Raw genomic sequence first — 15,929 nt, 5'->3', positions numbered from 1 at the left:
ATAGGCTTCAACGCAAACCGCATAATGCTATACACCACTCGGTGCAGCAAGGATATCATTTTGGACTATTTTGAAATACTATTGAGTATAGTGTGCGGTTTGGGGGCTATTCTGACACTATTACAAGGTAGTTTTGGTCATAGCTGAACAGTAATGAGCTCGTGCTGGACTGGCACGCATGGCTGATTGACTGAGAGGTGAACGCCTTGCTGTTTAGAGCAGCCACAGATTGCTGCTTGTAAAGATTATGCTGAGCATCCTTATTTAGATTTAAAAGTGAAGTGTGTTGTTGTTATTATTATTTATTATTATTTAAGTTCAAAATATTAAGGCTTTATTGAAAGAATGCCATTTTGATAAACTGTCACTGACAGAGCACTTTGTCCACAATATGACTATTACATGTACTAAACAGTTTAATAAAAAGCATGCTAGATCATGAATGTGTCATAAAACGTCATTGATTCCTGGAAAGGGTTGCATTAATATCCTATTCGTTTATCGGTATAGTTTTATACAAAACTTTATGCTTATTACATCCTATGAGTAAGTGATCCAGTTTATGAGTGCAATCCATGTAATATGGATAAGCAGAGGTGAGATGGTGATGTACTTTAAGCCAAGTTGTGTCATAATCTCACAAGCAAGATGGTTTGGTTTCAGACATCACAGGTGTTCACAGCAGTGGATCATATGACAAAATATGTCATATTGTTTCACGCCAGTATCAATTCTGATACCAGTACACGGGATTATGTCCCGGTGGTCTCTGAAAGCGATTTAATGTCTAATTTACAATGTTGTAATGGAGTCATAGAGTGATGGACCATAATCCGATCTTTTTAGAGTTTAAAGGAGATACATGATAAGAGTTTATAAAGTTTTAACAGCATGTAATTACCTCAAAGCTTTTTACCAGTCTGTCATCAGTGTGAAGTTTTCCCAGTGCTAATACCATTCATTGCTTCACCTGAGGCATTAGTGCTGGTGCTAATTTCTTTTTCTTTTTTTGCTAAGGCCGGAGCAGAGCTATACATTTATTAGATATGTCAGAGCAGAGTTAATGTGCTTTGTTCACAGTCTATTAAACATGAAAACAGATCAGTGCAAATGTTTCAGGTAATGTTTCACTGGAATGAACGTAGAGCTTTGCGCATGTTTTCCTGCTATGAGTAAGTCATTAAGGTTTGTGCTGTGAACCCCAGGATAGCCAATTATCTGAAGAGCTGTTCCTGCTTTTTCTTTGCACTTAAGAGACATTTTAGATTATTTCTTCTATATTAGTCAGGAATTCCTTAACTGTTTAGGAAATTGAACATTTTCTATTCTGTGTAAATGCTTAGAGCTTTTTATACCCAACAACTGGATGACTTTCAATATTCTGTTTCATATGCTTCATGTCTCTGTTTCAAACCTTTCAAACCATAGCTTGCTACATACTTGAACAGTACAGTGGATAGAATGTCTACATAAGGGGTGGCCACACTGGTTAGCATGGCTGCCTCGCACCACCAGGGGCAAGGGTTTGATTCCCACACCTTGTTCTTTAGTGGTTTCCTGGTTTTCTGGCACCACTCTATAAGACATGTATTATGAGCTGACTGGCATGTCTAAATTGTCTCTAGTGTGTATGTGATTGTGCCTTTCAATGGGTTGGCTCCTTGTTCATGGTGTCCTCTGCTTTGTGCCTCAAATCTCCAGAGACATACTTCAGGCTCCCTGTGATCCTGTGTTAAATAAGGTTTTTCAGAAAAAAGATGGAAGAATGGATGTCTGACCGAACACTGGACGATGCATACGGTACAAGAATTAGATGCAAAAACCTTGTTTTGACTAGCAGCGTATAGTAATGTAATATAAAATGGGAGAAATACATTTCAGCCCACTGCATGCAGCTTAATGATGCAACATCGCCTAAAGCCATACTAAAGATGGTATATACAGTCAGATTCACACTGTGTTATAGCGTGTGAAGAGTAAATGAGCATGCAGGTGTTCAAACACATGGCATGTGCTGAGGAAGATAAGAACTTGGCTCCAGTTTGGACTCACTCCATCAGAAAAGCTGAGGGAGGCTCTGGGACAGCAGAGGGATGGTACCGGCAGAATGAGTTCTGATAACAAGGAATTTACTGTCAAAGCAAAGGTCTTGCTCAGTGGGTGTGCCAATTCCTGTACTTTTTCTGTGGCAGTTAATTAGATCACCACTTCAGCATTGTGCCTATACTGTAGGAGTGTATGATTCCAATCTATTTTGCAGTTTTGCAGGTGTACAGGATCAAGACATCCCTGAGGTAACACGTTTTGCCAGAGTTTGCACACACTGGCCTCGGCTCAAGTTTCGGTTTGTTGTGTATACCAAGATTTACTCCATGCTCTGAAAACTCCCACCTCTGCACACACATGCACACATATACAGAATCGCATTTCCTCCAAGAGAGATGCAAGCCAAGCCAGCACGGCTTTGCGGTCCCTGAGCATTCCCAAACAGATTATGTTGTGCTTGTTGGTGAAGCGCTAGATTGGCGCTGTATCCGTGGGCTTAGAGAAGAGGAAAGTCTGTTGTGCCTGTGGTGTGTCAAGGGCTGTGATTATTGCCGTGCCCTCAGCCCAATCTTCAAGACGTTGCCCGCCACTTTTTTGCCAGGCTCCCAGACTCCCTCACAAGCCTGTCATTATCTTCTTGGAATGCCTTATTGGCAGGAAGGTTGTGTTTGACTTTCACAAGGGGATGTAAAGTTGTACACGGTCCATTTTATACAAACAGGAGCCATAAACAAGAGGATAGCTGGCTGCATGGTGCTGATTTTGTAATGAAAGGAGTCTATATATATTTTTTTAGTTTTTTTTTTTTTTAGTTTTTTTAAGAAGAAGAAGAAGAACAGGACACTGCACCAATGAGTCAGGAGTCAGACTGCACCAATGTTAGGTGCTATAATGTGAGGCTTTGTTAAACATGATGAGAGATTGTTCAGTGTGAACGCATACAGTTGAAACCACTAATTTGGTTCTATAAAGGCACATCAAGCAATCACTGCTTGGTCTTGTGTATCACGTATACCAGCCATTTTTGGACTGTAGAGTGGCCAAGCCAGCCCTAAAGCTGCAGTCAAGTAAAAAAAGCCCTCTTGGCCTCCCAGGAAGTTTGAGGTCTACACAAAGCAATAAAGCTCTGCTGGCACTCTGCCTGCAGTGACAAAGCTGGAAAACGTAGGGTACTGTGAATAGTATACTGTAATCTGGAAAACCTTTCATGAGTGCAACATGGTATTTTTAGGGCTTTCGTTTCAGAGGGAGGTTACTATAATAGACACTGCACATTTTTGGTCATTTAACGAATTTTCCACTGTGTCTCCCATGATTCTGATTGGAGCTTTACTATTTGAGGCTCAGTAAAATGCAGTGATTGTCTAAACCTGGAGTTTTATAGGTGTATGAAATGTTCCTGGACCGAACAGTGAATAAAGACAAAGATTTATTTATTTATTTAAAATAGACACTGTTTTAAACTCAGCCACAATGTCCATCGTCTCGGCATTCATTATTAATTACTGGCATCACTGTGTGTGCTCCATTTCACACTCCTGGTGCTAATTAGAGAGTTTTCTGAGTTGTCTGCACAAACATAAGGTCCCATGTGTATACAGGCTCATTCTTCATCTTATATCCATATACAGCAACATTTTAAGTCGTGTATACAAATTGTCACTTGGTCCTGGAGAGAGAGGAAACTAGAATAATATATTATAGGGTAAGGGTGGGATCTGAGAGAGATGTGGCAGCTCTGTACAATGTTACTGTAACACTCACAGAACAGTATGATGTACAGATGGCCTCCTCACAGGAGACGGCACATGTCCCCACAAATACTGTGTGTGTGTGAGAGAGAGAGAGAGAGAGAGAGAGAGAGAGAGAGAGAGAGAGAGAGACTTAGTGTGTGGGAGTCCTGGCTGCATAGCATATGCGTGTGTTTTGGGAGAGAGTAGTGTCTGCTACATATGTGCGGTGGTTTTATATTATGACAGTCTTCCAAATTCGGTTTGGGTTGTTTGGATGAATTAGGATTCATGTATTTTTCCTGTATTTGTGTTTGTGTGTGTGGTATAGGAATTCTCAGTGCTATAGATAAGAGTCAGCAACAAGAAAAGGAAGCCTACGGTAGCAGTCAAGAACAGATGACATAGATCTTTGTGTGTGTGTGTGTGTGTGTGTGTGTGTGTGTGTGTGTGTGTGTGTGAGGGAACCATTTCTTCTGCTAGATTTCGGTGTGTAATGTACTGCTACTGTACTGCTAAATATACATCCATCCAACAAGCTTTCTGATTCTCATGGGCTCTAAAATGATCCTGTAAATATACACCTGAGCAACTGCTAACAGAAAAGTGATCAATTAATGCTGCCTGTCTTTGTTGCAGAGCATCTCAATGTGAGGATGTTGTCCTTGGAAGACTTCCTCCAGAACAAATTTTACTGTGGCTGTCTGTTTTTTCCCTAATCACAAACACTCCTCAGTGCTGTGCTCAAGCAAAGCCACACTGTCAGACACGCAGAGTGCTGCACAATTAATAGCTTTTTCTCCTTCTGGAGAAAACGTCGCTCTGACATTCATTTCTTTTTTCTTCCCAGAAGGGTAGAAGGACTTTTCAATATGCGTTATCTTCATGACTTTCGTACTGAGTATGTTTTCCTTTTTTCATTTCACTGCCATTGCCATTCATTTTATTACAGTACTTCTGGCTGACATCTTCAGGCAAATCTTCAGGGCTTCAGGCAAATCCTTTATTCCCAAAAATAAACCATTATTATACCGTTTGCAGCTATGTCTCCTTGCACCTACTTGAATTTTAATGATCAGTGTGGCAGATCTTGTAACTAAAATGTACAGGCATTAGCAACTACAGTATCTCTCTTTCTCCATCTTTTTCTGTGACTCTAATGTATTGTAGTCTATCACAGTCCATACGTCTGTGCAGAGTCACAGCACGGTTTCAGAATCAAATCCCTGGGAATATAGTGGATGAAAGGGATAGCAAGCATCGGGCATCTGACCAAAAGGAACGCTACTTTCCAAATGGTCCTCAGTAAAATAACTCATGTTGATAGTTGGATGGAAAAGCACGACCATGCCCTCTGGCCTCCACAGACAATGCATTCCTCAAAACTAATTGAAACGTGTCCTCCCTCAGAGACATGATGGAAGGCCAATCAGTCTAAGGTGTGTGTAGGATGTTCAGCTGGAAACGTTATTTTTTTCAGATACTCAGTTCCCCATATGTGAAGGAAAGAATAAGTGCTAAAGCTACATCTACCAGTGCTACAGTTCTGAAGCCAACCATAACATTTGTCGTTCTAAGGCTGCTGTCATTTAAAGGTACATTATTATTACAAAATTAGTCAAACTTAGAACGGAATGATTGGAGTGAATAAATGAATTGGAAAAGATTTTGATCCTGTACCCATTCCCACTCATGTATACGAAGCCCTGCCTCAGGATCTACAACTTCTCATAAGGATCAACTGAGAATGCTAACTAGCATTAGCAAGAACTGTTGTGATGTTACTTTAAACCTATGAGATAGAGGTGAGGTAGCTCTATCTATCTATCTATCTATCTATCTATCTATCTATCTATCTATCTATCTATCTATCTATCTATCTATCTATCTATCGGTCTGTCTTACAGTACATTTACAGCATTTAGCAGATACCATTATCAAAATGAGCATTAAGGGCCTTGCTCAGGGGCCCAGCAGTGGGAACCTGATGGATGTAAGAATCGAATTCACAACCTTCCGATTGGTAGCCCAACACCTTAACCACTAGGCTACCACATCCCTGATCTGTCTGTCTGTCTAGAATTCCTTGATTAAAGGCATTGATTACTTTATTGTTTAGATATACCACCTCCTCCAAAAGTATTGGAACAGCACGGCCAACTGTATTGATTTTGCAATTCACTGAATACATGAAGTGGAAAAAGTATAAGAACAGGTAGGAAAACCATTAAAAATGTTTGGTTGCATATTCTTTGCTTGCAATAGGTGCATTAAGCCAGCGACTTATTGACATCACCAAACTGTTGAATTCTTCTTTTGCGATGCTTTTCCAGTCTTTATCACAAGTCATTTTAATTGTTGTCTCCTTTTCAGGATAACAACTTGAATTAAAATCTGCTGATTAACTTGGCCACTCAAAAACCTTTCACTTTTTTCCCCATTATGAATTCCTTTGTTGTGTGGGCAGTGAATTTCCCCTCAGTTAGTTTGGATGCATTTCTCTGTAAACTGGCAGACAGAATGTTTCTGTCGATTTCACTGTTTATGCTGCTGTCGAGTGTTAAAGCGCTGACTGGCACAGGTGATGGTTAAAAACAACAAGCTATTTACTCACTTTCAGTTTAACCACTAACAAGATTCACAATATGTTACATAAAAATATGGTTCAGATGTTAACTAAACAACGCTCCCACCAAAAGTATTGGAACTACACGCTCAGTTAGGTTAAGGTCTTCTGATTGACTTGGCCAGTCTAAAGGTCTTCTGATTGACTTGGCCAGTCTAAAGGTCTTCTGATTGACTTGGCCAGTCTAAAGGTCTTCTGATTGACTTGGCCAGTCTAAAGGTCTTCTGATTGACTTGGCCAGTCCACTTTTTTCCACTCATGAAGTCATATGTTGTGTTGGCAGTGTGTTTTGGCTCACTGTATTGCTGCACGATGAAGTTCCTCCCAATTAGACTGGATGCATTTCTCTGTCAATTGGCAGACAGAATGTTTCTGTAGACGTCTGAATTTATTCTGCTGCTATAATCAGGAGTTACCTCATCAATAAACGTTATTGAGTCTCTTCCAGAAACAGCCATGCAAGCCCAAGCCATGACTCTACATTTAGGCCATTTAGTAGACACACTTAACCAGAGCAACTTACATTTTATACAGCTGAGTAATTGAGGGTTAAGGGGCTGTGCACAGGGGCCCACTGCTGGCTGTTGGTGGACCTGGGATTCAAACTCACAACCTTCCATTTGGTAGTCTATCACCACTATGTTACCATCTCTCATCCAATCAGATTGTATGTTTTGGATCATAAGCAGAATCTTTCTTTCTCCACATTTTGGCCTTTCTATCACTTTGCTAGGGGATCATCTTAGTTCCACAACTCAGTATATCTTTGTGAAGTTTAGTCTTGTTTTCTGATTCTCAGTACTGAAGAGCTTTGCATCTTGTGATATGGCCTCTATGTTTCTGCTCTCGAAATCTTGTGAACTGTGTTACCTTCAGCCCTGCTTTATGGAGGTTGCTGAGGATGTCAGTAACAGGGTGTGCACAGTTATGCAATCAGATTATGATATGATTACATTTTATATATTTTTTTCTTTAAAATGTATCAGTGTGGTTTACATTGGTGTTGTAAAGGTTGTCATTTTTTACCTTAAAGGCAGAAATGCTATGATATAATTTATCTTTGTTTCATTTTTTACATCATCAAAGCCTGGTGTTTTAACAGGGGTTTGCAAACTATTTCTATCCATTGTAGGTGATAAAAGCACCACATTACAGATATAATATTACCTCACAAGTAGCTAAATGAATAGCTAGGATTATACCAATGTTGCTTGTTAGGATCAATCATTTTAGTGGAGTTGGTCCACTTTTACAGCTTAAAAAAATCATTTCAATAAAGTTTTCAACACCAGTGAATAGTGAGTCTGTATACTAGTTGATATCAGTGAATAGTGAGTCTGTATACTAGTTGATATTAGGGTGTCTGTGCTTCCAGAAAATTAGCTTTTAGATTATGACCTTCCCTCAGCAGGCATTGATTTCTATGATTGTTATATTTTTATGATCTAGAGTGATTTCTGATATATTTTTTTTTATTATTATAAAAATGTTTCTTGTATTTTTACTGCATTTCTTGTCAGTACATTTTTTTCCAATTCGCTTCAGTTTGTTGCTCACTATAAAAGTATCCAGTTGTGTTAAAGGCTTGACATGCTTTCTAAATGTTTTTAGTTTCTGAACAGACTGAGATTGTGATGGAGTAAAGGTTGGGGGTTCAATTCCTGCCTCCGGCCTTGTGTGTGTGGAGTTTGCATGTTCTCCCCGTGCCTCGGTGGTTTCCTCCGGGTAATCCGGTTTCCTCCCCCGGTCCAAAGACATGCATGGTACGTTGATTGGCATCTCTGGAAAATTGGCCGTTTTGTGTGTGTGTGTGTGTGTGTGTGTGTGTGCGCGCCCTGCGATGGGTTGTGACTCCTTCCAGGGTGTATCCTGCCTTGTTGCTCCCCGTGACCCAAGACGTTCGGATAAGCTGTAGAAAATGAATGTCATTATCCCAGGTGCACCGAGGGTTAGTCATTAGAACATTTGCCTCACACCAAGTTTTCATGCTCTCCTTGTGCATCAAGGGTTTCCTTTTTGGGTGCTCTGGTTTCCTCCCCTAGTCCCAAGACTCTTGTTGTCGGCTGACGGGCATCTCTACATTGGCCCTAGTGTATGAAAGTGCCTTGTGCCTTGTGCCCCGTGTCCTCTGAGATAGACTCCAGGCTTCTTGCGACTCTGTGCATGACACAGAAAACGGATGGATGAATTCTCAAATCTGATTCGTCCGAATGTGTTTACATTTACAGCATTTGGCAGACGCACTTATCTAGAGTGACGTACAAAAGTACTTTGAGGTCTCTATCAAGGAATACATCGATACTGGTTCACTAGGTCAGAGACTAAGAGCACTATTAGTCTAAATCTCTGTTGTGAGGAAATGGCAAGAAGAGCACACAACTTTTTTTAAATAAAGCAAGTACATTCACATTTACATTTGCATTTACATTTACAGCATTTGGCAGATGTCTTCATCCAGAGTGATGTACAAAAGTGCTTTTAAGTCTCTATATGTGAATACATATTGGTTCAGTAAGTTACACACTTAGGATGCCAGTAATAGAAAACTCTGTTCAGGGTTTGAACTCTGTACAGTGCTAGATCTGAGGGAGTGAGGTGCAGGGTGAGGATTGACAAGAGCTTTGAGAAAGGAGGGAGCTGGTCAGTTTTTGGTTTCGTAGGCAAGCATCAGTGGTTAAATCTGACACGTGCATCTAGTATAAGTGTCGATTAAAAGTGATAATAAACTGTATTGATTAATTTATAACAGCATTTGTGTCAGTAGTTTTTCTTGCCTTGCAAATTACACTTTAATAATAATCGCTCTAATACATTATCATTTATATAGTAACACCCTACACCTTACAGGTGTTTTGGTTTTAAAAAAACACTTTATTCAGCATTTTTGAACGGAGCCAGTGATCCCGTGTTAATGCCATGTTATGGCTAAAGAAGCCGATGTAAGTGAAGAACAAAGCGGTTGAGTTTTCCAAGCCAGGAAAGTCTTCAGATTGGCACAGTGACAAGTTGCATTCATTTAAATTACTTTCAAGAGAGAGAAAAATCAGCATTTACACCATGCTGTTATTGATTCTTTTCCCGTAACAGAGAATTGTTTTGTTTCTTACTGATGAACTGATTTTTTAAGGCAATGTTATTCACAGTACCTAACATATGCTGCTTATATTTATAACACTGCACATCTTACCTAGACTTGTTTTGTTTTATGTATGCATGAGTTTTAATGTGATTTATTTATTTATTTATTTTTGGTATATTGTCTGGTTGATTTCTGATGTACAGTATTTGTCGATGGATATCTATGCAAAAATAAAAGTGCAAAATTGCACATTATCTTTCAAACATCATGGGCTTTTCAGTGATTGCACATAATCGCTGACCCTGGGGTAAATCTGTATCTTTAACGAGGCAATAAATGCACTTGTCTTCCCTAGTCGTCTTACTGGCTAAAAGCATTTGCTTAGCAGAAGATTCAAGCTGAAATCCTAGCTATTCTATAAGCTGTGTGCAATTCCTGAGTGTCTGCATGTTTGCCATGGCAAAGCCATGTGGATGGTATGTTCCTCTAAAAACATGTCAGATGGTTGTCTCACTCTCCTGGACTAGAGGTGACGTGTTCGAAGAGATATTTTACACATAAGGAATGCACTATGACCTAACTGTTGGAGCAGCTAATCATTAACGTGATAGAAAGCGCTATGTGGCTGAAAAAAATCTAGCAAACATGTGCTGACATTTCAGAAACTGTTCACAAACTGTTTCATGCTTGAAGGTGTTGGCATGTGGTGCAGAGTCTGTATCTGTGTGTGTCTGTGTGTCTGTGTGTGGCTGGATGGTTTGGATAAAACAGTGTGGTTCTGGTTAAACTCGTGTCTCTGGCGTGTGTGTGTGTGTGTGGGAGGGGGGTAATTGTATATGTGCTCTGTGTTTGATTGTGTAGGCAATGCAGTGGAAAAGTGCTGAGTGGATGAAACATAAAAGTGCTGACAGAGAGTAAGACACCCAGCCTGAAATAAGACATGAATCCACAGAGACCAGCTCACAAGAACAGGATCATCAGGAGCATGTAGGAAGTTCGAAGTTCCTGCTGTACCTACAGCCTCAGACCATCCACTCACTGGAAACAGTTTTTGGCCACAACCTACAGAGATTTAAGTACTGATCGACCTTTTCAGCAGTTCTGTGTATATGAGCATGTGTGAGCTTTTTGAACCGCGTTTTGTGTGACGCACTGCCGAGTAAATATTTGCCGACAGGCTGCAGGAAAAGATTTGTGGTTGTCAGTTAAATTGGCTCTTTCTGTGGAATTAGGTTCTTGGTCATATTTATTGACAAAACACACCAGATTCTCTAGAGGTTTGGTTTGTGAGACTAAACAAAACCTAACAAACGTAACTGTGGTTAACTCGTCTAATGACACTCATTTCTCTTCCAGTTCAGCTTTAGACAATCAGGAGTTTAAAATTAATCACTGTAAGACTTTGAACAACCAATCATTCAAAATGTTTTCTGATACAAAGAAGATTTGATACAATTTTACTTTATATATATATATATATATATATAATAATCACTTCTAGTAATATGTAGAAGTTTGCTTTGTTCAGTAATGAGTGTACAGTAAGTCAATTAAGGTAGAGGTCCAATGCCATCCATTTATTCAATTTACATACAGTAGCAACATGTGTATGTGCTTTACAACAGTGATATAAAATGTTTTTTTTTTTTTTTTTTTTTGCTTGGTTGGTTGTTTTTAATTGTTTCTGGGAAACTGGTACATTTTAGTGAAGTGTGAAAGCTTCCTTTAAGCCAAGAAGTTGTCAATAGAGCTGAAGGTTTTTCCTCTTGAAAACGTTATGCAGCATGCAGAATAACATGATCGGTTTATCTAGTCACAAGTTTCATAGTGGTGCGGATAAGGATGTTATGGTCAGCAGAGGAGACAGAATGCTTTATTGATGTATAACCCTAACCTTTCATAGGTCTCAAGCAGTATAGCTCATCCTTGTGGCTAAAAAGATTTATTTATTTATTTTTTAATAAAAGCACTGCTCCTCATTTGCAGACATTACTGCATGGAGAAAAGCCATGCACCCAAAATACATCCCATAATGTATAATGTCATGTTTATCGCCCAATGTCCTGAGTATGTTTCTGCCCAATTATTTGAGTAACGTCATCTTTATACTTCTATGTGTACAACATGGGTTTCAATTTCAGTGTCTTAAGATTACAGTGTATTAACAGTGTTCACAATAGTAATGTACAGTAAATTATTTCCACATTTAGTAAAGACTTTGAAAGCCTGGTGTCTTTATAATGGATTTGATTAGCTTGATAAATCCATTACCTGCATATTTTTGAATACTTGGATGAAACCAGTAAACCTAGAGGAAGCCCAGGCAGATGCTGTGTTTTTTAGCAATCATGAACTGTAGTAATCTTTGGGGTGTTTTCTTTCAGTAAAATACATCTGTTAGATTTCTGTTGACATTCACTCACTGGGCACTATTGTGTATTAGGAACACTATAACTAAGTAGGGCCTCCATTTGCTCTTAAAACAGATTTGGTTCTTCATGCCATGGATCCACAAGATGTTGGAAACCTTCCATTGGGATTCTGAACCATGTTGACATGATTGAACTGCCACTCACTGGATGTTTTTACTTTATTGCACCAATACTGAGTACACTCTAGACACCTTGTGTGTGAAAATCCCAAAAGATCAGCAGCTATAGAAACTCTACCTAGCCTGTCTGTCACCAGCAATCATGCCACAGTCAAAGTCTCTAAGATTTTATTTTTCTTTATTTTGATGGTTGACTCATGACAGGCAGATTTGGAACACTTTGGATTAGGAATGCCACATTCCTTCATCACAACTTGCTAAGGTTTTGGTGTCATGAGTGCAGGGAAAGCAGAAACCTGTATTTTTGATATTTAGGTATATAGATTTATACAGTTGAATTGCACCTTTTGCAGTCTTTGTAGGAATCCTTTATGACAACAAGCTCTAATAGAAAGAAAATTAAGAAACTTCTACTTGTGTGTGAATTGATTTGGTTCATTTTGCACTGTCAGCTGCTCTGCTAATTTAGTTTACGTTGCTCTTTCATGTGCATGTTCATGACATCATTATGGATTATATGTATTCGTACAGGTAAGTGATGGATCATTTGGTGTGTTTAGCTCGAGTTACAGTAGTGTGAGTGTGTGGGTGGCTGGATGTGTGTATATCGATTCTCCTTTTGTAAGGGGAATAAATAGATTCAGAATTAAACTGCACCGCTACCTGAGGCATCGGAGGTGGGATCCGTGGAGGTGTGTGACCGCTAACGGTTGCTCGAGCACAGAGTAACTCACACTAATAAAACAACATAATAACCTTGAAGCACACAACCCTGTCTCTCCACAGACACTGATTATGCCAGTGACATGATGAATTGGGAATAACGTGGTGATGCAACTGTATTTCAACACCCACTTATATGGATATAGAATACTGACCTGCGTTATTTTCTATTTCATGTTTTACAGATCCTGAGGACTACCAGCCACCAATATGGAAATCCTACTGTAAGTGTGAAATGGCTGCAAATTTCGTGAGATTAAACCCCACCCCCACCCATGGAATTTCAGTAATTTGCTTTGTCAAGCCCATAAGCTTTTGAAATGACGCAAATCCACACCCTTGCACACTCACCAACTTAGGAAAAAAATAGATATAATTAAAACACTTACTGTTCTACTCTGAATGAAAAAGCATTTGTCCTCACGGCACTCCTAGGATAATTAGTTAGTGCGATATTGCCACACAAACTAAATCAGTAGTATGTTGTAGGCTCACTATTCCATGCAAATTCCATTAAAATAAGCTGTTAGAAAATACTTTTTAATTTTACTTTTCTTTACTTTTTAAATGTATAATTAATCAAGCTCACACGTCCTCCTCTAAAAAGGGTATTTCTTTTTTTTCCTTTTTTTTTTTTTTAAAATCAGGTGATACTGCTGGGATTTAAAGAAGAAAGCCAATATAAGGCTTGTTGATATTAAAATCAATATTTCTGTCAGGACCTAATCTTTTCCTGGTGTTTGGGATTTCTTTGGCTTTCTTGTACGTTATGACCTTGATGACCAGCGAAAAGTGGACCAAAGTGTTCATGTCAAATTAGCAGTATTAATACCACACATTCACACATCTGCACTGACATCAGTATTCTGTGTAGCTCTCTAAAGTTAGACATACAAGGACACAACACATGCACGTGTAGCAAACGTTCTCCTGTATTCACTCGCTGATTTAGTCCAGGCTAAAGAAATCACCAAAACTTTTGGTTTTTGTTTCTAAATTTGTTGGTCTAAATTTGTTGATTTTTTTTAGCTGTTGTTTAATTAAATCCTGCTGAGCATCTAAACTGATCACACAAACAATGTTCTCTTTTAACAATTCATGTTGTCTCAAAGCAAGTTTACATAAGTATAGAAACAAAATAAAAATTTAAACGTTTAAAATTAAGTTAGTATTTATTTCTAACAATTTTCCAGAATAAGTGACTCTGAAGTAAGTGGGGCAAGGAAAAACTCCCTGAGAAGAAAACTTCCCTAGGAAGAACTCTTGAGAACTCAGAACGGGAACCCATCCTCATCTGGATGAGAATAGACAGTAAATAATGTCCTTTCTACAACAGCTTGTAATTATGCAAGCAAGAACTCCTGAGGAACTAATGTGTCAGTGCTATTTCCGAATTCACTTTTTCCTTCCTGCCAAGTCTTCAAATGATTGCTAATGAAGACCCGATCATAAAGCTGACCGACGCAACAGTAGCTCAAAGACTCTGTGACAGTCTCCAAGCAGCCTTTATCCACAGCAGTCCCATGAGTCACAGGCTGTCCATGCAGATCTATGCCCAGCAGAGTGCACCCCAGATGAAGAGGCTCTAACTAGGGATAGGGGGTCAGGATTTATGAACATCCTCAGTTCTTTGTGCTATGGATTCAACAAGATGGATAAATTCCTTTTGTCCGTGCTGAAATGAATGCATCATGCAATCTTATTTTCTATCACATCCCAAAGAAATCTAATGGATTCAGATCTGGTGACTGGGAAGGTCACTGAAAATCACAGACTTCATGGTTATAAAACCAGTTTGAGGAACTTTTGCTTTGTGACGTGGTGCATTATCATGCTGGAATTAGCCATTAGATGGCTGTTAAGCTATTAAGATGTCCTTGAAGTTATATAATTGTAAAACTATGAATTGCAAAATTGTGTCCATGAAGTTATAAACATGGTCATTAGCAATACTCAAATAGTCAAGTTGTGATTCATTCCAGTTTATTGATATTAAAAGCCCAAAGTGTGCCAAGAAAACCTTTACACCACCTCCTCCAGCCTACACTGTTGAAACGTGCAGGTTGGGTCTATGGAGTCATGGTGTTGGTGTCAAATTCTGACTTTACTATCTCAGAAATCGAGACTCATCAGATCATGCAACGTTTTTTGACAATAGGTTATCTGTATTATTTTAGCCTTTCTCAAACCTTTTTGGTCTCTGGCAATAATAGTGATAAAATTGTAATAAGCAGTGTACTAGGCAGGTACTAATAAGCAGTGTACAGTGTACTCCTCTTCTTTTCTCCCTGTATACTCACTCTCTTGGTGAAGTTATTTCCTCACATGGGTTCTCTTACCACTGCTATGCTGATGATACACAACTTATCTTCTCTTTCCTACCCTCAGATACCACAGCTTCTGACCGGATCTCAGCATGTCTGGCAGAAATATCATCATGGATGTCTGCTCATCAGTTAAAGCTCAATCCTAGCAAAACTGAAATGCTGTTCGTTCCAGGTGATTCATCCCCAGGTCATGACCTTGCTATATCTTTGTACAACGATCTGATCTCCCCTTCAGCCACAGCTTGCAAACTTGTGGTAACCATGGACAATCAACTGTCCTTTTCCTCTCATGTTGCTAATGTGACTCGCTCATGTTGGTTTCTTCTCTACAACATTAGAAGGTTTTGGCCATTTTTGTCCACACACTTGTCATTTTAAGACCGGATTACTGCAATGTACTGCTGACAAGTCTATCTATGAATGCAATCCGTCCTCTGCAAATGATCCAAAATGCAGCTGCCTGGCTTGTTTTCAACCTGCCTCGCATACCACCCTGCTGCTGTGATCCCTCCACTGGCTTCCGGTAGCTGCACGCATCAGATTCAAAACACTGATGCTTGCCTACAAAGCCAAAAACGGACCAGCTCCCTCATCACTCCTCGCACTGCACCCCGCACCCTCCAATCTACCAGCACTGCTTGACTGGTTCGAACATCTCTCAGGGTAAGAGGCAAGTATACTACAATACTCTTCTCTGTTCTGGCACCAAGGCGATGGAATGAACTTCCCCTAGAGGTCCGGACAGCTGAGTCACTGGCTATTTTCAAATGGCGGTTGAAGACCTACGTATTCAGGAAACACTTCAACTGGCACTTCTTTCCCTATCTTCTGCATTTATTTAAAAAAA

At 39.5% G+C, this 15,929-nt stretch overlaps 1 protein-coding gene across 1 annotated transcript in view; it reads left to right on the top strand.

Moving 5' to 3' along the window:
• chn2 (chimerin 2) overlaps nucleotides 1-15,929 on the top strand; it is a 42,917-nt gene that overhangs the window by 812 nt on the left and 26,176 nt on the right. Inside the window, exon 2 of the mRNA XM_027149490.2 lies at nucleotides 12,941-12,979. Within this exon, the coding sequence (XP_027005291.1) occupies nucleotides 12,941-12,979 (39 nt within the window). The remainder of the gene's footprint in view (nucleotides 1-12,940; nucleotides 12,980-15,929) is intronic.

The sequence above is a fragment of the Tachysurus fulvidraco genome, chromosome 3 (genome assembly GCF_022655615.1).
Source record: "Tachysurus fulvidraco isolate hzauxx_2018 chromosome 3, HZAU_PFXX_2.0, whole genome shotgun sequence".
NCBI classification, from domain to species: domain Eukaryota; kingdom Metazoa; phylum Chordata; class Actinopteri; order Siluriformes; family Bagridae; genus Tachysurus; species Tachysurus fulvidraco.
Note: the sequence above shows the minus strand (reverse complement) of the source record. Positions and strands in the feature narration are given on the sequence as shown.